The sequence below is a fragment of the Eublepharis macularius genome, chromosome 9 (assembly GCF_028583425.1).
Source record: "Eublepharis macularius isolate TG4126 chromosome 9, MPM_Emac_v1.0, whole genome shotgun sequence".
Lineage (NCBI taxonomy): Eukaryota > Metazoa > Chordata > Lepidosauria > Squamata > Eublepharidae > Eublepharis > Eublepharis macularius.
This window is the reverse complement of record NC_072798.1, coordinates 104,851,299-104,876,468: the sequence shown is the minus strand read 5'-3', so window position 1 is coordinate 104,876,468 and position 25,170 is coordinate 104,851,299. Positions and strand designations below refer to the sequence as shown.

Genomic DNA, 25,170 nt, shown 5'->3' with positions numbered 1-25,170 from the left:
GAGGACTCAGCCATCAGATCAGATGTGCACCTGGAATTCCACGCTGGGAGCTAAATTCCCAGGCACACAAGGGGCCCAATTCAGATTTGCACCCCACGGTCCAAATCTGAATTGGGCCCTCTGTGCGTCTGGGAACTAAATCCCCCTGTGGAGAACAGACCTGAACTTTGTAATATGTGAATAGACTGAAAGCTGAAAATGGTATGTGGAAAAATTTCCTGAGGGGCAACTCTGTAACCCCAGCTGAGGAAGGATGGAAGGAAGAGACCTTTTCCAATGGCCCACAATCTCCAGAGTAGCTCCTTCCCACTATTCTAAGTTCAGTTCTCAGCTGGGGGGTGCATGTGACATCCCCCCCCACTAAAGGAGGGGCTCTGTGAAGATGGGGCAGGGGAGAACCTTGCATTTTGCTCGCCTTGCAACGGCATGCTGGACTTCAGAGGCTGTTGGGAATCCTCTCACCAGCTTTTCCCCAAATAGACGTTAAATGGTTGGTCTCGGCACCCTGAGCACAAAGAGTTAGACTGGCATTCTCAGTGTCAGATATAAGAGTTTTCTAAGATGAGACTGGGCCATTGTGAGTATTGGAAAAGGAGGAGGAGGCAACATGCCACAGAACCGGAACAAGTCAAAAACTGTATGATAAAATGGATACAAAACTTTGAAGAAAACATTTCTGAGTCAATAGAAAAGTTTATAGGTTAAAGAAATTAAATTTACAGACGGTTAAATGTTAAGAGAGAACTAGTACAAAATGTTTTTAGATGGTATTGCCCCTAAAGACATTGCAAAAACTAACCAGGATTACAATGGAAGGTGTTGGAAATGTCAATGTATGGAGGCAATATTCTAGTATATGTGGTGGACATGCAAGAAGGCAAGAAGATATGAGATAACAATACATGATGAAATGCAAAAGGTATTAAAGATCTGTTTTGTGCTGAATCCAAAAAATGTTATTAAATATTCTTCCAAGTAATATAATATATTTTCAAATATATGGTGACGGCAGCAAGAGTAGTATATGCAACAAAATGGAAGGCAGAATTCTGTTTATATATGACTAAACGGATGAACAAATTGTATGAATACGCGTCAATGGCTAAATTAACTTCTTATATGAACAATAGACCAATCCAAGAATTTCAGAAAAAATGGAAAGCTTTTTGTGATTATGAAGCTGGAAACGACGAAAAATTGAGAATAATTATTATATAATGTGGAACATAAAATGTTGAATACAAAATGTTGAATGTAAATTATACGTTTGGGGATGGAGAGGAGAAGTATTATGTAGTTTAAGTACTCTGTTATATATTCTGTTTTAGTTCCTTTATGCATTGTTTACTGTATCTTCTTTAATTAAAATATATAGAAACTTCAGAGAGAGAAAAAAAGGGGGGAGGAACAGGAGGGGAGAGGCCAGAAGATGGTGGCAGACGCAGCAGGTGAAACTAAGTCTCCGTGGAACACTTTTAGAAGAAAAGAACCCAAAGCACATTGAATGAGTGCCCAGAAAAGGGGGAGGGGTGGATCCCAGCATCAGCCATATGACATCACTGGTGTCCAGATGTACGGTTTAGCACGGCCTCTGATGCACTTTTATTTTATTTCCTACAAGCCTAATGCCATAAACAACGAACACAACTCCACACAGCTGTTATTTGTGCTGTATTCTGTTGCCTGGCAGCCAGCATCAGCCTCTCAGCCGAAAGCTAGCCGTCCGGAACATTCCCTGCGGAGCCCAGATGGGGAGAGAAGGTGTGTTGTGGCAGGGTCCCTCATGCCAGAAGCCAGTCAAGCTTCGCTGTCCCAGGAGGTCAGCAAAGAACAGAAAGTGGCTATAAACAGCCCCCCCCTCTCCCCCCTTTGACTGACACAAAGGATATCCGCCCCAGCAAACAGCCAAGGGGATGGCTTAGTGCCCATCTGGAATGAGTTAGCACAGGATATGCACCTCGATATCCTGAGAGGTGAATGTTCTTCATTAGCTGCCTTGGAGACTGGACAAGTTTGCTATTCATCAGCCAAAATGTGGAGAGCAACAGGAAGTTCATGTCTACAGATGTGTTGATGGGAAAAGACTGGGAAAAGACTGGCCGCCCATTTACACTGAGGAGGAAATACCCGCCTGAATGCTGAATGTCAAAATGAGAGGCAGCATATTTACAAGGATCGGGAACAGAAGCCTTTCCATCATGAGACATTTTACCAACTCTATGTGGAATTCAGTGAAAGTTAGCCATGACCAAATTTAACTGTGAACTTTTGTGGACGCTGTTTGGTTGATTTAGTCATGACAAACTAATGTGGGATTGCACGCAATTCGTCTTGGCTAGAAATCTCTGGGAGCCCTTGGCCACATTCCTGTGCAAAAAATATGGAGATCCAGCCTTTGAGACGGGAATACATCTGGAAGCAGGATTAACGCTACACACACACTCACACAAAGTCTCCCTCCAAGTGTGTATTAAAAATGTGTTTAGCTTTTAGGAAAAAGTCTGCCTTTCCTATCACAAGCATGCCCTGGATCTCCTGGGCCAGAACAGAGCCTGTAAAGTGGGCAGTTTACTATAAAGTATTTCTTGCTTCACAACCTGTTCTCTGTTCTGTAAAATGCTTGTCGCATATGACACCAGAGACTGCAGATCTCATGTTCTGTCCTAAACAAGAGACGCAAAGTTTCAAATAAAACCAACAGTGCGGTTAGATAAACAAAAGAACTGCAGTTCTGATCTAAGCCCAAGCGATAAAGAGATTTATCACCGCCTTTACATTAGTTCTTTTGTCTGCAAACATATTTAATGTGTGCTGAAAGTGTGTATTGCAATGTACACTTCATCAGCTTCTTAGGCTGACTAGGGGCCAAGCTAGAAGTGACGAATTACACTTGAATGGCAAGTGAACAGACTCACGTGTATTCCTCACTACGTGGTCGAGTGGAGTGCAAGTAGGGTGCAAGCGAACAGGGAGGAATACACGTGAGTCTGTTCACTTGCCATTCAAGTGTAATTTGTCACTTCTAGCTTGGCCCTGAGATGTGGATCCACAGCTGTGAAACCGTGTGCATGTGTGTCTCTACCGTTTTGTGTATTTGTTTTTTCCGAGTTTGCTCCTATTCTCAAATAAAAAGGTATTTCACAGATCACAGTTTTCAGGTTCCTGGGTTAAAACTGCCACAACACCTGAAATGCTGAGATTGTGAGGAAAGGGGTGGGGTAGGGGATTAATAATAATAATACTGCATGTATACTTTACCTACATGCTCCCCCTCCTCTGTTGTGAGTGGACACCCATGTGTAGGCACCGACTCTCAGGTCACATGGCCGCATTGGGTGCCTGAACACTGGGCTCACAGACGTGGCCCGTTTTGTGTTCAGATGACATACTGGAGTTTGTGAACTGGCACAAAGTCCTGAATGAAAGCAGGCCTGAGAAAACAGGCTTCCGCTGAAAGTCTGCTTGCCCCAAAAGAAGGAGATGCTTTCACTGCCTTCAGGTCAACTGACTTGCTGTTGGAAGGACTCTGGCTAAGTCCTCCTCCTCATGTTCTTGTTCTGTTTTCACGGAGCCCAAGGGCGGAACCAGATGGCACAGAGATGGTGTGGCTGCCACTCCAAAAGTCATGTGCCCCCTGCCCTTCTCCTCTCTGGTTATGCCTTGAAATGTGCAATGTACAAAATGTGCAATGTGGCATCGCTGTGTTCCTTGTTCCAGCCCCTATCACTTGAATGGCAGGGAAACTGTGAGCATGACGACATTATTTCACACATTTTGTATTTCTATGCCTTTCAGGTGGGCAAAGGAGGTGGAGGAGACCCAGGGTTGCTGTTTCTGACTAAGCAGCTCTGCCTCCTCTGGAAGTTCTGACCTAAGCAGAGCATCTAATTTTAGGAGGTCCTTTTCTCCAAGGAGGAGGGATTGAGGTGGTAAAAGCCATAAAAATCACCAATAAGTATTTGTGATTTCAAGAAACATCAACACAGAACTACAAAGAAATTGAGCTTCATGGGAGATGGAGATTAGAGGCTAAGGAACTCAACTTGGAAAAGAAAGACATTCAATAAAGAGAAGCACGTAAAAGCCAAAACATGAACGTGAAGGGCTGGGGCTTGAGAGAGAAGTACAAAATACATTTCCATTGTTTCCTCCCTGGTGACTTAGGACATCTCATTGCTTTTGCAGTTTTGTACATTTTTCAAGAGAGTCTCAGTCATTCTTCACTATCTTTCCACATTCTCTATCCATCTTTCGCAATGTAAGAGCGTCGTTACCGCAATAAGGCATTAGTGATCTTGAAAACAAAACAAGCTTTTGACAGGCATGCAAGAAGTGTGCAACAAGCATGGGAGGGAAGGGACCGCGTCACATTGTTTTCATACATCTCCTCCCCTTAAACTACAGTTTGAACTTAGCATAGTATGGAGCAAGCATGTCAAGAGGAGCTCCACCCAGCTCAGCAATACGCACTGGATACATTACAAGGAGACCAGGTCTGCCTAAAGCTTCCTGGTACATGTCCGTGGTACATGTGGGTGTACATTTCATTTGACAAAGCAACTGTTCAAATGATGAAAATGTTACCACCTAACAAGCTACACAATCTGTCTAGCACACATACATATTATCAGCTTGACTACTGATTTCTATTAAGAAAAACCAACGTGTTAATGTGCTCCGATATCAATCTTGGGCTCTGACAATGAACAGTAAGGCCAGCCCTGGAAAAAGCATATTCTGCTGTGCCAGAATGCACTGGTAATCCTTGGCCAGCTTTCCATGAAAAATTGTGAGCTGCCTCCAAATATTGTAGGAAAGGAACAGGTGTGACTGCAAAGACGCCATGGATACACAGAGGCCTGTAACCAGTCATGGCTCCCTGATATGTGCCCAGAGTACATTACTGAGCAGTTGGAAATGCACACTTGTATGCCACACATGGAATAGCTTGCCGTTTAAATCTGATACAGTAAAACGTTTATTGTTTTGCTGAAAGAGACTGGTGAGAGCCCACTTCCGTGAAAGCGAATGACAGTTCCGCAGTGAAGGGGGGACCAAAACTCCTTCATCAGGACTCACTTCCACTTTCTTGTTTTGAGGTTTGCAGGTTAGGTAGCAAAGATCCATCTGCTTTTCCTTCTCAACCACCAGGGATCTTGGCCAAAGTGTTTCCCATTCACTTCACACTTTCCCCTTTCTGGTTACTTTGGAATCCTTAACTATTGTATTTTGACGGGGGAGGCAGTGGCATGAATTACTTGGCTTTTATTTCACTGAACAATCTGCTGATGCAGGGCGTTGGCATCTGTAAAATCTCAGTCAGCAAGTCTGACTTGCCTGCTCCAACAATGCAACTTGCTATGCTTATTCTGGCACATTCAAGGAATGTGTACATTCAGCCACCCCGTTGCTCCTCTCTTGGAGCTGAATGGAGAGAACAACAAACAAGCAAAGATGTGACTCCTCAGCTTCCTTTTAGAGGAGGCTGGGCTCCAAAGCTGACGGAGGAGCACATTCTCTTCCGGCTTCCAAACGGCACCCACTGCATGGGAGAGGATGACACACCGCCTTGCGCTTCCCCCGACTGGGATGCTGCTGGGGAGGGGGGGGAGGGGTTGCCCCTGCAGCCTGGAAGGAGCCACTTGATCATTAGGGGAGAGGCCCCTTCACGTTGCAGCGGAAGGCACACACAAAGGAAAGTCGGTTTCCCGGCACTTCTTCGCCCCTTGTACATTGTGATGCATTGCAAAGTCAGCCACAGTTAGATGATTTGCAATTATTTATTTATTAGACTATTCAGAGCCTGCCTTTCCACTGTAGGTCAAGGCGACTTACAATTCCCCAAAAATTAAAGCCACAGAATTCAGTAAAATTCCCCCATGCACGCCTGCCATTTAAAACCCTATTAAAAGCCCTCACAAATAAAACAGACTTACGTTGCTGCCTAAAAACCACTAACGATGGCTCTCTCTCCTCCCCAGGGAGCCCCTTCCACAAGGTGGCAGCAACTACAGAAGAGTAACGGGCCCGAGTAGACTGCAAGTGGGCCGCCTTAAGCCGACCTTAAGAAGGTGGCAACCAGAAGATGATGGTACATTTAAAAACCTGCACATAAAAACTCACCTAGTTTAAATGGTTAAAAACATTAATAGTACATTAATAGTAAGGGTCACTAGAGGAGTCTTACAAGTTCTTTTCGAACCATAGTAAAACTGTAGTAAAACCTGGCTCTTTGTCAATTTTACTTTTATGTTTGACCCAAACAATTAACACTTTCTCTTTTTTAATTCAAGCATCATAGATATAATAGGCTTCCCCATATTTGGCAAGTCTACCCATGAGCCCAAATCACCACCTTATCTCATTTACAAAGCCAGCACTTAGACTGACCGAGGCTAAGGACGGCAGAGGGAAGCCTGTCAGGATCCGAATGCCTGTCAGGATCCGAATGTCAGGATCCGAATGCTCTCTTGTATACTTTTGCTTAACCGACTCCATATTTAATCCTTTCAGTGCTCAGTGCTTTCTTCCCCAGGTGCAGAGGTTCCCAGGCAGCTATCTCTCAGACCAGCATTGTTTTGGCTACCGACGTTCCACCAAGAACCGGCCTTGGGGAAGCTTTCGCTTTCGCAGCTTCAAAGGGAATGTTTTGAGAACTATGGGGGGAGGATGGGTCAGCTATGGTATTAACTATGTATCTCTTGCTTTGTCTGGCATTGGTAACAATGCACATGTACCAACCTGGATATTGCATTCAGGCCAGTGGACTATAATACTCTTTTTCTTCATTAAATGCTTTTTGGAAAAAATGGACTTTTGTCTAATTGCAGAAGGCAGACTGGAGTAAGGATTTTATCTAGCCACAGTTCTGACATTTTGTTACCAATCACCTCTCCCATGCCTCAGCCGGATCAAACGGACTCCAAAGCTGTCCCACCCCGGGACCCTTTGTTTGACCCGTATGCCTCTCCCGGTCCTCAAGGCTTGGAATCTTCTCAAGTTGTACCAAGGGAACAAGGATCCACGGTTACAACCATTTTCACCCTTGCTCCCAGTTCGCAGAGGACGAGGCCCAGCGCGTTAACCGTTCCACTATTCGGTGTGCCGACCCCAACGCAGTGGGGGGCCCGGCCCAGAGAGATGAGGGAGCGGAGGATCAGCGCGATGTTTACCCAAATACAGTTGGATAGCCGGCGTAGCCTGGGATCTATACCGGAGCAAGCTGAGGGCCGTCCGTGGCTGTTCTGGAATCGGACGGCCGAACAAGCGGAAGGGGACACCTCTCAGCGAGGGGCTCTAAGCTGGGACTATGCCGAAGTCACCCCAAGGGTGGGGGAACCCGATGTCGGAGAACATCATTGGGCACAGCTCCAGAGCAGGACAATTGCCGTTGATTCTGGAATTTCGGCAATCACTGGATTAACTAAAGGTGTACTTGCGGCGCGATCGCAGGAAGAACAAGGGGTGGAAGCGCCCCTGCCGTGGCAACAGACGCTGAGTTCGGAACACCCGCCAACCCCTCCAACTACCGGGGATATGGGGGATCCGCAGTAGCCTACAGATAGAGTACAGAGGTTGGAGAATAGAGTACAAAGCATGGAAGAGAGTCTAGCCAACGCAGTACATCTGCTTTCAGTGTTAGTGGCGGGTGACAAAGACAGAGCCCCGCCAACAGGCCTGCCTGGCATCAGCCAGAGCCTGGCTAACTTGCAGGACCAGATATGGCCGCAGCAACCGTTAGAAACGGGCGAGGAGATTGGGGCCACTGGAGGGGGATCCCTCATGGCGGGAGAAGGAGGAGGACCGTGTCCGGATGACCTCTATCCAGATCAGCCCGCAACCACAGATAGCAGCAGCAACAGCGAGGAAACGGAGGAGGAGGAAGAACCGCCGGTCCAACCAAGCGACCCAACTTCCCCTATAAGGCCTCCGCCAACCACCCAGGTGAGCCAGCCAACCACACCGACTGTGGTTCCAGGAACTTTGCCGGCGCAACCACAGGGGCCTCCTTCCCCTATAATTCAACCGCCGACAACTCAAGCAAATCATCCAACTACGCCGCGGCTGGTTCAAGGAACTCAGACTTCACCGAGGGGACCTCACCCCACCCGACCAGCGCCAACCCGGCCGACGCCGAGACAGCTGACGCCGAGGGGGCCCTTGCCAACTCCCGGGCCGATACCATCCATGGGGCCGGTGGCCCCTCCACCCCTGCAACCTTTACACCCGCAACCGACGCCGAGACAACCTGTCCCCCAACCTCAACCGCATTCTCATCCGCGTCAGCCACCGTTGCAACTGGGGCCTCTGGACGCTTATCCCATGCCAGTCCAGACCCCCAGACAGGATCTACCCATGGGATGGGTCAAACTGGACGCGACTTTTGATGGAGACCCGTCCAAGTTGGGATTTTTCCTGGCACAAGTGGTGCAATTTTTTAATCGTTGGGGACACCTGTTTGGAAGCGAAGCCAGCCAGATAGAGCATCTGGGATCGCGTCTCCAAGGTAAAGCGGCTGACTGGTATGTGGGACTTTATAATGTGGGGGCCCCCGAGCTGGAAACTCTCCAGGGGTTAGTGGATGCTATCCGGGCGCAATATGAGGATCCCTTAGAGGAAACCAGGGCTAGAACAGAGCTGCAAGCGATCAGGCAAGGCAATATGTCGGCTAGAGACTATGCTACTCAATTCCGACAGCTTGCGGCCAAATGCCCGAGGTGCGAGGAGTCCACCAAGATCATTTTGTACAAACAAGGGTTAAACCCGAAATTGCTAGATCGAGCGCTCATGCAGGACAACCCGCCTACACTGCTAGGTTGGACACAGTTAACTTGCGAAGTCGAAAACCGACTCCTCGAAGTGCGTCTAGCGGAGCAACATCAACAACCCCCGAGCCACAGGCGTTCCTCCACACCGTTATCCTTGAGAGGGAGCAGGGGAACTGGGTATGCCACCCGTGGAGCGAGAGATGCTAGATGGCAACAGGGATTGTGCTTACAGTGCGGCCAGAGTGGCCATTTCGCAGCGCAATGCCCATATCGGCCTGTGCAAAGACCTCCGCTCCAATTACGACGCCCGGCTCCCCTAACCAGCCCAGCGCTGCCGCGCCCTACTCCTGTACCTAGAGCTGCCCCGAGAAGTAAGGGGGTGCCAAGAAAAAGTTTCCCAGAGAGAGGATTAGAGTTGGAGGAGATCACCGAAGATGATCAAATAGCCATGATCGGGGGAGGGAATCCCGAGAGCCCGGAATCGGGAAACGAAATGGATCTGTCGTAAAAGGACCCAAACGGCAGATCGCACGTCAGTCTGGTCAGGTGTTACACCGACCCCCGGGGTCCATTCTATTCATTCCTGTAACGTTAGTAAATTCGGACAAGAAGATGCACATCCGTGTGCAAGCCCTGATTGATTCGGGCTGCTCGAGAGACATTATTGCACCTGCCTTAGTCAATGGGCTGGTGCTTCCAGTAAAAGATTTGGATGTACCTGTCATTTTTGAACAAATGGATGGCACTAACATGAATCCGGTTACCACAGAAACTGTTCCGATCATTACCGGTATGGGGTCACATTGGGAAACCAGAACCTTCGTCATTAGTGCCACGGCCAAATATCCCCTGATACTGGGAAGCCGATGGTTGTGCGATCACAACCCCCACATCAACTGGGCAGAAGGAAGTATTACGTTCACCCATGAATCCTGCAAAAATCATCGTTGGGATCAGAACTGGGGGAACAATCCCACTATGTCTGAGTCAGCTCTACTCACCCAAGAAGAAATTAACCAAATACCTAAACAATATAGGGCATTCACCCAAGCCTTCACAGAAGAAGAGGCCAATACCCTCCCTCCGCATAGGAGGACGGACTGTGCTGTGGAAATTTTGCCAGGGGCCACACTGCCCAAGGGTCGATTATACCCTATGAGCCCCAACGAAAGAGACGAACTTAGGAAGTTCATCGATCTCAATTTACAAAGAGGTTTCATCCGCCTGGCCAATAGTCCCCATGCAGCCCCAGTGTTATTCGTGAAAAAGAAGGATGGGGGCTTGAGACTGTGTACCGATTTTCGGGGACTAAACGCGGTGTCCGCTAGCAACGCCTACCCTATTCCACTCATCAAAGATTTACTCAACGTCGTGGCCCAAGGTAAGATCTTTACAAAATTAGATTTAAAAGATCCTTACTTCCATGTTCGTATTCGAGAAGGGGATGAATGGAAAACCGCGTTCAATACCCCACTCGGACAATATGAATATTTAGTTATGCCTTTCGGCTTGACTGGTGCCCCCTCGGTGTTCATGTCCATGATCAATGAAGTCCTGCATGAATTTTTGTACCAAGGGGTAGTGGTGTATCTTGATGATGTGTTAATTTACTCAGAAACGGAGGAGGAACATGTGGAACTGGTAAAAAAAGTCCTGACCACACTCATGAATAACAAACTGCCTATAAAACTCTCGAAATGTGAGTTCCACAAACCTAAACTCACCTATCTGGGCTATTGTATATCGTCAGAGGGTTTAAAAATGGACCCAGCGAAAATACAGGCGGTGCTAAATTGGCAGGTCCCCTCTACTCGAAAAGAATTGCAATCGTTTCTAGGGTTTGCCAATTTCTATAGAGACTTCATTGCTAATTTCGCCCAGACCACACTCCCCTTGACAGAACTGTTAAAAACAAAAGACAAGGGGGAGCAAGCAAAGAAACCCGGGGCGAAGCTAACGTGGACACCCGAGTGCGAGGCCGCTTTTAACCAGCTAAAAGAACAGTTTGTCTCAGAACCCGTTCTACAACACCCCGATGAAAACCGCCCATTCATAGTACAGGTCGATGCCAGCGATACGGCAATTGGGGGTGTGTTATTGCAGCGAGGGGAGGACGGAAATCTCAAACCTTGCGCCTTCCTTTCCAGAAAGTTTTCTGAGGCAGAGAGGAATTGGAATGTGTGGGAAAAGGAGGCTTTCGCTGTTAAGGCGGCACTCACAAATTGGAGGCATTGGCTAGAAGGAGCTAGACATCCGTTCGAAGTCTGGACGGATCACAAAAATTTGGAGGCCCTGCGCAGCCCTCGCAGACTAAACGCCAAGCAATTGCGGTGGGCAGAGTTCTTCTCCAAATTTGATTTTACCTTAAACTTCCTCCCTGGCAAGACTAATTTCCTCGCTGACGCTCTCTCGCGCATGCCTCAACATAAGAGCAAAAGGGAGGAGACCATTGACACAGTATTTTCGCCTACGCAGTTAGGAGGTGTGGTGACTACGCGCAGCCGCGTTAAGACCTCCCCTTCACCCGATCAGGGCTGGAGAGAAAAGCTGAAAGCCGAAGTGGAGAAGGAAGGGGGGGCGGCGCCCAAAGACAAACTGCAACTATCCGCAAATGGGGAATGGCTTTGGGGAGACCGGTTTTATGTGCCTAAATGTATGAGGAAGGAAGTTTTACAACGTTGTCATGATGCCCCCACAGCGGGACACTACGGTTACTTGAAAACGCTCCACCTAGTGCAACGCCAATTTTGGTGGCCAGGCATGCGCAAGGACATCTCCCAATACGTAGCATCTTGCCCCATCTGTCTCAGCGCCAAATCCAGGAAGCGCAAGCCACCAGGGCTCTTGCAACCACTAGAAACGCCAAGTCGACCGTGGGAGATCATTTCTATGGACTTTATTACCGACTTGCCACCCTCTAAGGGACATAACTGTATTTTGGTTGTAGTTGATCTGTTTTCCAAACAAGCGCACTTCATACCGTGCACCACTATCCCCTCCGCTAGAAAGCTAGCTGATATTTTTTATGAAAAACATTGTGAAAATACATTCTTTTCCATCCAAGGTGATTTCAGATCGCGGCGGGCAGTTCGTTGCCAACTTCTGGCGGGAGCTTTTACACCTACTGGGGATTGAACAAGGGCTCAGTTCAAGCCATCACCCAGAAACAGACGGACAGTCCGAGAAAACTAATCAGATATTAGAACAATTTCTACGCTGTTACATTAACTTCCAGCAAGACAATTGGGTTGACTTGCTTCCGTTGGCAGAGTTCTCCTATAATAACAGTGTACATGCGTCTACAGGAGAAACCCCTTTCAAGGTAGTTTATGGCTTCCACTTCAAACCGTTCCCGTTTGAAGCGCTTCCCCCTCCAACAACAGCTTCACCAGACGTCACCGAATGGTGGGGGGAAGCAGCTCACCAATGGACTCAGATCAAAAAGCATCTCGACAAAGCCAAACAAGACTACAAAAAATACGCCGACCGCCACCATGCGGCAGAATGGGATTTACAACCTGGCGATCTTGTTTATCTGTCTACAAAAAATCTGAAAATATCCCAAACTAGTCGAAAGCTAGCTTTCAAATTTTTAGGACCTTTCCCAGTGCGCAAAGTAATCAACAAAGTGACTGTTGCTTTAAATTTACCAAAGAATCTCTGTTATGTACATGATACTTTTCATGTCAGCCTCCTGAAAAAGGCTCCCAGTGACAACCAATGGCATGTCAAAGGCCCCCCAATTCCCACGTTAATCGATGACCAGACCCATTATGAAGTACAACAAATACTGGACTCAAAAATTAAGCGCAACCAGCTGTTTTATTTGATTAGATGGAAAGACTTTGATTCTGGGTTTGATGAATGGGTCAGTCCTGTGCATGTCCATGCTCCTAGACTGGTAAAGGCATTCCATTCTCGCTACCCGCACAAACCGGGGGGGGGGCCCTTCTTAGGGGGGGCAGAATGTCAGGATCCGAATGCTCTCTTGTATACTTTTGCTTAACCGACTCCATATTTAATCCTTTCAGTGTTCAGTGCTTTCTTCCCCAGGTGCAGAGGTTCCCAGGCAGCTATCTCACAGACCTGCATTGTTTTGGCTACCGACGTTCCACCAAGAACCGGCCTTGGGGAAGCTTTCGCTTTCGCAGCTTCAAAGGGAATGTTTTGAGAACTATGGGGGGAGGATGGGTCAGCTATGGTATTAACTATGTATCTCTTGCTTTGTCTGGCATTGGTAACAATGCACATGTACCAACCTGGATATTGCATTCAGGCCAGTGGACTATAATACTCTTTTTCTTCATTAAATGCTTTTTGGAAACAATGGACTTTTGTCTAATTGCAGAAGGCAGACTGGAGTAAGGATTTTATCTAGCCACAGTTCTGACACAGAAGAGGGCAGCTGAACAGAAGCTTCTCACACGGTTCATGCTGAACCATGGAGGGATTTTCTGAACCATTTCTCTGCCAGCTTCTTTCTCTTACAACCCCTTCTTCCTAATCTCTTTTGTCCTAACCAGGCTCTGAGACTGGAAATAAGCTCAGCTATGGGAAAATGGACCAGGAGTGTGCAGTGACGAGGAGAAAAGCAGTATTAAGAGGAAGCATTCAACAACCCCTCCTGCCCATCACTTCTCCAGCCTCCATGCCCACGTTTAGGTTTCTAACAGTGGGTCTGTCACTATCTTCTCCACTTTTGGCAAGAAGGCAAAGGGGACGCCTCCCCTGAGTTACTCATCCAGTGACTTCAATGGACTCAGAAGGATCTAACCAGTGCTTAGGTTTGCACAGTACATTAACTTTGCCTGGTAGGCCTTTAAAAATCAGTAAGAGTGGTTGCTATCTAACTTCTACAAATGCAGGAATGTTGCCCGCAAGTGTAGGAATTCCTGAAGGACACACGGTACATTTCCTGGGTTTCGCTTATCTTATTTAAACAGTAATGGGGAAGAGAAGCCAAACAAGCAAACAGTTAGCAGCTGAAAATGAAACTAGAAGCTCCGGTGCCACTGCGAGCCATTGATTATCAGAAAAAACACTGGCTTGTTTGTGGCACCCCAAGGAGGACAAGGAAAAGAAAGGCAAGTTTGGTTCCAATGTCGAGGGAAGGGAACTCCACAAGAAGCAACTGCGGAGGCCCTGTGCATACAGAGGCACAGCTTAATCAAGTTTAATACTCCACTGAGCCTTGCCAGCATAAAAGCAACATGGAGTCTGAAGCGCAGCAACGAGGACGCTAGAGGCCTAGAGAGTGAGCCCGCCTTCCACGCCGGAGCCCGTGTTCTTGGTGGGTACGTTTCCCGCGTAATCACAGGCAGATGGCTGGCTGCTTCCTATTGCATGTTTCTATTAGGATGGAGTTTTCACAAGGCCATGTAATGAGCTCCACATTTTGTTTTTGTGTATAAAGAGACACCCTGTGACACGATAATACTTTGCATTTGCACAAAGGCTTTCATTTGAGAACCTTAAAAGAATCATGTCCTACCAAATTCTCTTCAAAAACACACTGATTGCCTTTTTGTGGAGAAGGACCAAAGCAGGAGACTGCCGAATGAGAACCAGGCAGCGCTTCCTCTCTGGGCTGTGGTTTGCTGCTCTGCTGCCAGTCTGATATACTCCACATTAGGCTTCGTGAAGCACTTGTGATGGCTTCACACGATACAAGCGGCAACTGAAGCCATACAGCCTGTTCCAAGCCTGACAGCAATTTTATCTCTGCAGCAGCAGCAACATCAGCCCTCCCCCCTCCAAAGAAACACTAGGAATCCAGTAGACAACTGGAAATGGAAATAAATAATCAATCAATAATATATGGTTGTTGTGGGTTTTCCGGGCTGTATTGCCGTGGTCTTAAGACCACGGCAATACAGCCCGGAAAACCCACAACAACTATCGTTCTCCGGCTGAGAAAGCCTTCGACAATACATCGAACACCTCTACGGGGAGGAAACATTCCAACAGACCCGGAGATTGGAAACACTTCGGAACAAGAAAGCACATCTACTCTGTTCTTTAACCTTTCTCCTACGCTGCAGGGACACAAGAACCATTCCATCTTTCCTCACAAAGACCACGGCAATACAGCCCGGAAAACTCACCACAACTATCGTTCTCCGGCTGAGAAAGCCTTCGACAATACATCGAACACCTCTACGGGGAGGAAACATTCCAACAGACCCGGAGATTGGAAACACTTCGGAACAAGAAAGCACATCTACTCTGTTCTTTAACCTTTCTCCTACGCTGCAGGGACACAAGAACCATTCCATCTTTTCTCACAAAGACCACGGCAATACAGCCCGGAAAACTCACAACAACTATCGTTCTCCGGCTGAGAAAGCCTTCGACAATACATCGAACACCTCTACGGGGAGGAAACATTCCAACAGACCCGGAGATTGGAAACACTTCGGAACAAGAAAGCACATCTACTCTGTTCTTTAACCTTTCTCCTACGCTGCAGGGACACAAGAACCATTCCATCTTTTCTCACAAAGACCACGGCAATACAGCCCGGAAAACTCACAACAACTATCGTTCTCTGGCTGAGAAAGCCTTCGACAATACATCGAACACCTCTATGGGGAGGAAACATTCCAACAGACCCGGAGATTGGAAACACTTCGGAACAAGAAAGCACATCTACTCTGTTCTTTAACCTTTCTCCTACGCTGCAGGGACACAAGAACCATTCCATCTTTTCTCACAAAGACCACGGCAATACAGCCCGGAAAACCCACAACAACCATCGTTCTCCGGCCGTGAAAGCCTTTGACAATAAATCAATAATATAATTGATCATTATATTACTGTGCCACCATGCAATAGCAGTTCTCAGGTTTCTCCCCCTAAAATGTTTGCCAAAAGCCCTATGGTGGCACAACTGGAAAAAAATGGTGGGAAAATGGTGCACACAAGGGGCTGATGGTGGGGAAATGGAACTGCTGTGGGTGGGAAAAGAAAATGCGTACCATTCCTTCCAGACAGCACGATAACATGGTTGGATAGTGTTCTCTCAAAAAAGATCAGAGTTAAGCAGGTTGAGGAAACAGTGTATTGAAGAGCGGGAAACGCTCATCATTCTTGCTGTGTCAGGAGGGCATATATATGGAAGGAATGTAGCCGTGAATTTGCCTTTTTTATTACTGATACTGCAATGGGAGCTATCCTGAGTTAGTTAAGGACAAAGATTTGAAAATATGAGAATAAAATCTGTATTTATAGAGAGCACAGTTGAGAGAGCAGTATCTCGGCAGTAGTGCCCATCCCCTGAAAGCAAGTAAGATCTCTTTCCCATTGTCTCCTGCTCTTTGGCAGCCTTCCTTCCATACTGTAGCATACGCTACACAAATAGAGCATCTCCGGCACATGACCACCCACTGCTGGATGAGGCAGGCGCTGTTTGGAAACTTTGAGGAGACAGGCTGAGCAAAAACAGGGATGGATATGGGGAAAACTGAGGAGAGGAAGGCCATTTCCACACGTCCTTAAAGGGACAGCCCACTCACCGAATACTGGCGGCTTTTCTTCTTCACTCTGCATGTCTCTGATTTCAAAGCGGAAGGAGACTGCTTGGCTTCCATTTTTTCTGCGCCTTTTCAGGGACACAGGAAAGTGCGGGAAATCTCATTCTCATAAAAAGTATCAAAAAACGGAAGCCAGCCTACTACTGCTTTGAAATTGGAGATGCGTGGAGTGAAGGAGAAAAGCTGCCAGCATTAGGTGAGTGGGCTGTCCCTTCAAGGTCGTGTGGAAATTGCTGACGTCTAGCTCAAGTTAGTCTGAGGATGGCACCACCATTGCCCAGGAAGGAGGGGGGATAAAAGGAGGGCTCAGAGTCCCAGCCAGTGAGGAGACAGGAGGACTGACCCTGACCACTAAGGGCAGGGAAGAGAGGCTCTCAGGGGTGAAGTAACCCCAGCCCTCCCCCTCCCCCACACTAGAGGCCAAGGGGCAGCCCTCAGAGGGGGGAGGCAGATTCAACAGCGGCCAGCAGGGGGCCGCACAGAGAGGGAGCAGCCTCAGGACCTGGAAGACTATGGCACTACCATGGCAGGAGGCTGGATGGCGACTTCACCCCTCAAGGAGCCTCACAAAGTTTGCATACCTAAGTAAAATGCCTAGAGATGTTTTAATTTTACTGATAATACACTGTACAGTTACACTAGTGGCCAAAATGGTGGAAACCTTTTGGAAAAAGTGTATTTTTGAGGTTTGATGGCTCATAACACCACTTTTTTTTGGAGCAATACCATAAAATTATATATCAATGGAAAGATAATTTAATCAAGAATGTAATGCAATAACTTTTATGAAGGATTTTTTTTTAGAACAGTAGTTATAAAGAAGAAAATTGAAACACATAGAAAAAAATGAGTTCTACAACAATTCTCACCATGTCAGTTAATACTTAGTTGGGTAACCTTTTGCTTTAATTACGGCCTTACAACGCCTTCCCATGGAGTGAACCAAGTTTTTTTAGTTCTTCAGCTGTTATAATGTGAAACCACGATTGAGTTATTGCTTCTATTAATTGCATTTTATCGCTGGGTTGCTTCTCACTAACCAGTTTCTTTAGTCGGCTCCATAGATGTTCGATGGGGTTAAGGTCTGGGCTATTCCCAGGCCATCCCAACAGAGGAATATGATTATCTTGAAACCACTTTTTGCACACAGCATTAACATGACATGGAGCTGAATCTTGTTGAAATATAAATGCTTGATTATCTTGGAAAAGATCACGTGTTCAGTTTGGGCTCAAGTATTTCAGTTTGGGCTCAAATATTTCATTTATGTATTTTTGGGCATTTATATTGCCATTTATCATGCAAATTCTGCCTACACCTTTTGATGTCATACAACCCCATATCATAACACTAACTGGGTGTTTCACGGTAGGTGTAATGCAATCAGGATGCAAATTTTCTCCGATTCTTCTTCTCACGTATTTTATGCCATCACTACCAAACAGGGAGATTTTGGTCTCATCACTCCAAATAACACTGTCCCATTGTTCTGCTGTCCAGTTACCATGGGTTTTAGCTCAGTTTAATCTTTTCAACCTTTGTTTGAGAGATAACATTTTTTTTCATGGAATTCTAGCATTAAGACCAAATTCCTCCGGTCTGTGCCGAACAGTCCTTGCACTCAACTTCACATTGAATTGCGCCATTTCGTTCTGTATACACCCCAATGATTTTCTTCTGTCACCTAGGCTCAGTCTCTCAATTCTTCAATCATCCCTTGCTTGTGTGCACCTTTTCCTGCCTTTACCAGTCTGGTTTTGTAGTGACTGAGTTGCCTTATACCTCTTCAAAAATTTAGAAATGCCGCCTTTGGTTAAGTTTCTACCAATTTCTCTTCTAATTTCTTTATAACTGTAGCCTTGTTCACTTAACAGCACTATTTTACATCGCCTTCTGGGTGACCAGTCAACTCTTTGTGCCATTTCTTTAATTGTATTACGTTGAATGGCTACATTCAAATGAAGGAAAGCTACTTCATATCAACCTAAGCAAGCTGTGCTTCCTTTTCCTGGTTATTTGGCTATAACATTTGATAGCATACAGATAATTGAACAAACTTTGTTGCATTACATTCTTGATTAAATTATCTTTCCATTGATATATAATTTTATGGTATTACTCCAAAAAAAAGTGGTATGAGCCATCAAACCTCAAAAATGCACTTTTTCCAAAAGGTTTCCACAATTTTGGCCGCTAGTGTATAAGACATGTATGGTCCCCCCCCCCCCGAAAGTTCTCTTCCTGCTGAGATCATCACAGCCCATTCCTATAGTGGGGTGTGTTTGTGACTCCCACACCCACCATTTTCCCTTCTCTGTGTTTCTGGCATAAGATCACATCACTAAGTTAGTCAACTAGCACGGGGCTATTGGCAGAGACGTAAGAAAGGAGAAAAATTCCTTTCTAGTTTACCTCCAGCTGCTGTGTAGACATTAACAAAAAACCTAGAAGAAGGTACGTCTCACAGCTTGCATACAGATGGCCATTATGATCACACTAGTAACAAAGCCCGTTGTGGGAAAAAATACAAGGGGCTCTAGAAAGAGGAGGGTGGGCAGGCGGGCACTGCCTCCTACTCCGTGACTGATCCTGGCCGGGTGAAGGTGGGGGGTGGGCATTGTGTAAGTGGTCATACTTGCCCTCACGATATTAAGGCTTATGAATATGGCAATATCATAAGCCCCTCTGTTCATGTGTTTAAAACACAGACAAGCTACCTTGCTAGGCAGGAGATGGAAAACTACTGGAATGTGAGAAGAGAAGTAAGACTAACTTAGCCGCACACCCCGGAGTTTGTGCATAACCATAGAACAAGGGAGGTCTCCAGAAGTATTTGAATGAATCCATTCACACGCCCTGCCAGTTCTACCCTTTACCCACTCTCCTATTGTAGCCTCACCCATCCAGCCATCGTAGGTCATCAAATAATCTTTTTACACCTATAGTTCCTCCCAGGAAGACCTAATCAAACCTTCCTTGTTTATTGTCCCACCCTGGAGACAGCTTCCTAGTCCTTTGTCCCACCCTGGGAAGAACCATTAAGGCAGTGTTTTAGGGCAGAGACTCTCATTCCTGCCTCAGGGCATATTTCACAGTATATATGACTGTCCTGCCATGTGCTCAGTGTATGTGTGTTCTGGACCTTCCACACGCCCTCAGATGGCATGTCTGAGCCCTCCTCCATCTTGCCATAAAGTACTGGTCACTGAAGCTGCTCTCCCTTGGACACCCTCAATCTTCTGGACCTGGTAACTATAAATCTAACTCTGCAACTCTCTCCAACTTTCCTCCCTGTTTTTTCGAGTTAGCTCTGTGTGTGTGCTGTGTGTTTTGTGTGCAATTGATATGTAATATTTTAAATAAAAACCCCTTTTTGACTGAATATCTGCCTGCTTATTGAAAGGGTTCTCTAGAGGAAGGGATCCTCGTAGACATTGGCACACAAGATCCAGTAGTTACCAGTCTTTTGCATAGCAGTCTTCCTTGCTTGCTAATCCCCCCACAAATTCTCTTACTTGCAAAGAGATGGATTCCGGTAACAATTGCCATCTGGTCCCCTCCTGATCCCAACTGGGTGAAGGGGGAGAAGGCATTTTCTCCTGCTCCGCACCTGATCCTGGGTGGGTGAAGGAAGAGGAAGGGCACTGCCACCTCCTCAACTCCTGATCCCTGCCGGGTGAAGGTGGAGGGGGCAGGCATTGTCTCATGCTCCGCTCCTAATCCTGGCTGGTGAAGGGGAGGAGGGCATTGCCTCCTGCTCCGCACCTGATTCTGGCCCTGTGAAGGCAGAGACGGGCATTGCCCCCTGCTCTGCGCCTGATCCCAGCTGGGTGAAGGCAGCGGGTGGCATTACCACCTTCTCCCCTCCTGATCCCAGTTGGGTGAAGGGGGGCTGGCATTGCCACGTGTTCCGCTTTTGATCCCAGCTGGGTGAAGGAGGGGGGGCAGGCATTGCCACCTGCTCCGTGCCTGATCCCAGCTGGGTTAAGGTGTGGGCATTGCCACCTGCCATGATTCTGATCCCAGTTGGGTGAAGTCAGGGGTCAGGCACTACCACCTGCTCTGCTCCTGGTCCCAGCTGGGTGAAGGTGGGGGGGAGCACTGCCACCTGCTCCACACGTGATCCTGGCCTGAGCTTCCCACTGCTGTGCCCTCTTGTAGGGATGGGCTGCCTCTTCTGGGCTTCCCTCCATGGAGGCACCCTCTGCAGGCACATCATGGTAGGAAGTGAGTTGTCTGGAATACAGTTAGCCATTTATATAGTAGGATATATTTCCAAACGTTTATTCTCAAATCTGTCTCTAATGCGCGGTAAACGCTTCATTATCACTTGAAAGGCTGATACAGAGATAGGTTAACTCAGTGTGAGAGAACTTGCTCCGGTGAGGTTTGATTGTCTATATGGGCTCAGTGTCCCATTATTCTTCCTCTCTTCAGTTTCGCCCGCATTGTATTTTATGTGCGGTCACTGTGAAAGTGGTCGGTTATAATGGTTTAGTCAATTTCTGGAAACAGTTACCTGCTAAGTAAAATTCCTGAGGTGAGGTGGCTTTTTCCACAACCTTTATCCTAAGGCCAGGCTTTGAGACTTATAAAGTTTCCTGAGACACAGTCTCTCCAAACTAACACCCTGGAGAGGCAAACTATATCTGAATGACAGTTCAACTGATTTTCTTCTCCACTCCCATTTGGTTTCTCCAGAACTCCATGGGTCCTGATTGGCTTGTTAAGCTGCTTTGCACACCCAAAAATGGGGATAAAGGGGATATGAGATGGACAGAAAAGGACAGTATCTTTGCCCATCCAACACAATCACTATAGGCCTTCCCAAAAACCTTGACTTACATATTCATTCTGAGTTTACAGAGTCGCACTGCTCTTGTCCAGGTGAGGTGTGATCCATCACTGAGCTGCAACAACTTGACCAAAGATAGTTGCAAGACTGATGTTAAATTTTTCTTTTACACTGTACATGTGTTCACTTCGTGTAGAGATTTCCCCTGCCCCATTGCAGAGATTACTGTGATTTCGGTTGATGGAAGTTGCTGCAAGGCTCTGTGCTCATGCACTGCTCCCACTCTAGGGAGGACTGATAGTTGCATCAACAATACCACCCGCGGTACTGCAATGGATGCTGAAGTATTACCTCTTCATTTAAAACATTAATATCCCACCTCTCCACCCCAAAAAGGAGCTTACAACACTTGTGCACCAGCCCAAAACATATAAAATCCCAGCAGAACTAATACCACAGTTCAATTACTTGCCAAGAAAAGCAGCCAAAAGAAAATCAATAGTCCATCATCACACGTCATCAAAAAGACCTCTGAAATAGGACTAACATACAGCCTCTTCTGAAAGTTGGCAAAGAAAGCCTCGTCTCCTCCAGGAAGACCATTCAAGAAGACTGGGGCTATGACTAAGTTCAATGATATTCTCACAGTCTTCTGGGACGGAATGGCAAGCAAGAGCTGCAGAGGAGACCATTCAGAACCACTAGAGGCAGCTCTTCCAAAGCGACAGGTGACAGTGGAGGCGGGCACATTATTTATTTATTTATTTAATTCGATTTATATTCTGCCCTCCCCACATCAGCAGGCTCAGGGCGGATCACACAACCAAGTGTAAAATCACATTTCACAGTATATGCAATTAAAAACCATAAAACATCTTAAATACACAGATTAATATGTGTATAAATATAACATATGTGTATAAATATAACATAGCGGCACATAATCTAGACGACCACCGTTTTAGCTATCTCCGAAGCATTTTGGCAGGGAAATATGAGAGATGGAGGTATCACTAGTAGGGAGGGCATATGTTGTACTCCCCAGCTAAGGGGCACCGCCTCACATCAACCAAATGCCTGGCGGAACAGCTCTGTCTTACAGGCCAGGCAAAAAGCGAACAAGTCTCTCCGGGCCCTGGTCTCATTGGACAGAGTGTTCCACCAGGCTGGGGCCAGGACTGAAAAGGCCCTGGCCCTGGTTGATGCCAAGCGGGCCTCCCTATAGCCTTTAGTAGATGTTTATCGCTTGAGCGAAGAGTCGTCTGGGGTTCATATGGGGAATTAGAGATAGCTGCTCCTCGTGGTCCCCACCCTCCAATTCCATCTTGCAATGCTTCAGTCTTAGAAAAACTGATGACCATGGGACTTCAGTAAAAGAGGTTTGAGACCCCTTGATAAAATGCACATACTGAAAGGATCCGGTCTCTTACAAACACAATCTACATTTCCCAGATGTGCCAAACAGTTTTGGCTTCAGAGGTGAGTACTTTGTGGACAACAATGGTGCCAATCCCGAATGTTTGGCTCAGATGTGACCCTCCAGCAAGGGCCGTGGCAGCCTCTAATTCCTTTTCAGTGACTAACCAACCCACATCACAGAGGGACATACCTGACGACAAGAGGCTCCCGCTGCTGCCGCTGATAATTTTCCCTTTGCTCCCCATGTTTGCTAGTTTGGAGGTCTTTAAAGTTCCAGTTTCAGTCAGGTCAATTGCAATCTCACTGAGGCTTCTCGCTGCATGAATTTTCGACTAGGGGAAAAAAAGAAGCAGATTTGGTGTTAGAGTAGTTATCAGTCAGAAAGCCTGCCTTAGAAATGTTTCTCCTGTCAGTTCCAGAATTATCAACCATCATTGCTTGCCCACCTGCTTATGACAACCACTCAAAAGAAGGAATAGTCCCACAAGGCGAGATCATCTTTAAACCAGATGACAAAGTTGTAGCTTCTTGGATTTATTTATTTTGCAAAGTTATATGCCACTTCTCCTGAGATCTGTTTGATGTGGCATATAATGCTCAAAACTGCCATGTACATCTCTGGAGGCTGTGGAGAACATAATGGTGACAAGTAGAGATGGGCACGAACTGAAATACGAACCAAAGTTCGCGATGAACCAGGCTAGTTCGTGGTTTGTGAACTAGCGGTTCGTCAGACTCCATTTCTGACGAACTGCCACAAACTTTAGGCTGGTTCATTTGGTTCGTTTTTTGGTTCATCACTGCAGACAGCCTGGCGCCAATCAGTTTCCTAGGCAACAGGGGATGGACTTCCTGCAGACCATCTGCTGACCCAGAAGTGGCCCTCTGTTGGCCTGGAAGTGACGATTTGCTGACCTGGATGTGATGTTTTCACGAACCAAACGAACCAGTTCGTGAACTGGGGCAAGTTTGTGAAAGTTCATGGTTTGTGGTTCACGAAATGCGACGAACCATGAACAGCACAGTTCGCTTTTTTCCGGTTCATGCCCATCTCTAGTGACAAGACAAAGAAACATCTTGACAGCATTATAAAAGGAAGATAGAAGAGCTCAACAATTATTTTTTCAAAACCATATAAGGATTTACAAACAGAAAACCACGCAGCCATAAAGCAACCGGTCTTCTCCAACTATATCCGGTTGTTTCAATGATTTACATATCACCCCAAATTAACAAGAATAACCCGCTGTCTCAGGCAACAATATAGCTATCAAAAGATCATCTAGACTTCCAAAATCTAGTACAAAGTATTCCACTGCATATGAAAGAAATCAGTGATTCCTACTTAACCTTAAATGCTTAAATAAGTAACAACAATTTGATAATAATACCTAACTTACCACATTTGATGTTACTCATCTTTAAACCAATATTGCAATACTAGTAACAAAGCCCGTTGTGGGAAAAAATACAATGGGCTCTATAAAGGGGAGGGCGAGCAGGCAGACATTGTCTCCTCCTCCTTAGCTGATCCCGGCTGGGTGAAGGCGGGGGGCAGACATTGCCTCCTGCTCCACTTCTGATCCCGTCAATGTGAATGGGGGGGGGGGCAGGCATCGCCTCCTGCTTTGCACCTGATTCCGGCTGGGTGAAGAGGGGTTGGACATTGCCTCCTGCCCTGTGCCTGATCCCGGCCGGATGAAGGCAGGGGGCGGGCATTGCCACCTGCTCCGCTCCTGATCCCGGCCGCATGGATAGGGGGCAGGCATTGCCACCTGCTCTGTTCTCAATCCCAGCCGGGTGAAGGGGGGCGGGCACTGTCTCCTGCTCTGTGCCTGATTCCATCTGGGTGAAGGGTGGGGGGCGGGCATTGCTGCCTGCTCCGCATCTGATCCCAATGGGGTGAAGGGGGTGGGCATTGTCGCCTGCTCCGTGCCTGATTCTGGCAAGTTGAAGGGGGGCATTGCTGCCTGCTCTGCATCTGATCATGATGGGGTGAAAGGGGGGGCATTGTCACCTGCTCCGCACCTGATCCTGGGTGGGTGAAGGCAGGGGGTTGGTCATTGCTACCTGCTCTGTGCCTGACCCTGGCCTGGTGAAGGGGCAGCGGGCACTGCTACCTGCTTCGTGCCTGATCTCAGCCTAGTGAAGGGGGGACAGGCATTTCCACCTGCTCCACTCCTGATCCCGGCTGGCTAAAGAGGGGTTGGACATTACCTCCTGCTCTTTGCTTGATCCAAGCTGGGTGAAGGGGGGGCAGGCACTGCCTTCTGCTCCGCATCTGATTCCGTCCAAGTGAAGGGGGTGGGCATTGCTCCCTGTTCCGCCCCTGATTCCAGCATGTTGAAGGGGGAGTGGGCCTTGCCATCTGCTCTGCTCCTGATCCCGGCTAGGTGAAAGGGGAAGCAGGCATTGCCTCCTGCTATGTGCCAGATCCCAGCTAGGTAAAGGAGGGGATGGGCATTGCCACCTACTCTGCTCCTGATCCCAGCTGGGTGATGGCAGGGGGCTGGCATCGCCCCCTGTTCCACGTCTGATCCCAGGTGGGAGCAGGCAGGGGCAGGCATTGCCACCTGCTCCACTCCTGATCCCAGCTGTGTGATCAGGAGGCGGGCATTGCTACCTGCTCTGCTCCTGATCCCTGCTGGGTGATAGT

General features: G+C 47.3%; 1 protein-coding gene across 2 annotated transcripts in view; it reads right to left on the bottom strand.

Annotated features, from left to right (window-relative positions):
• The window catches only part of FRMD4A (FERM domain containing 4A), a 222,605-nt gene that overhangs the window by 42,780 nt on the left and 154,655 nt on the right, over window positions 1-25,170 (bottom strand). For both annotated transcript variants that reach the window (XM_054988128.1, XM_054988127.1), the window contains one exon: window positions 22,705-22,846. In XM_054988128.1, the coding sequence (XP_054844103.1) occupies window positions 22,705-22,846 (142 nt within the window). The remainder of the gene's footprint in view (window positions 1-22,704; window positions 22,847-25,170) is intronic.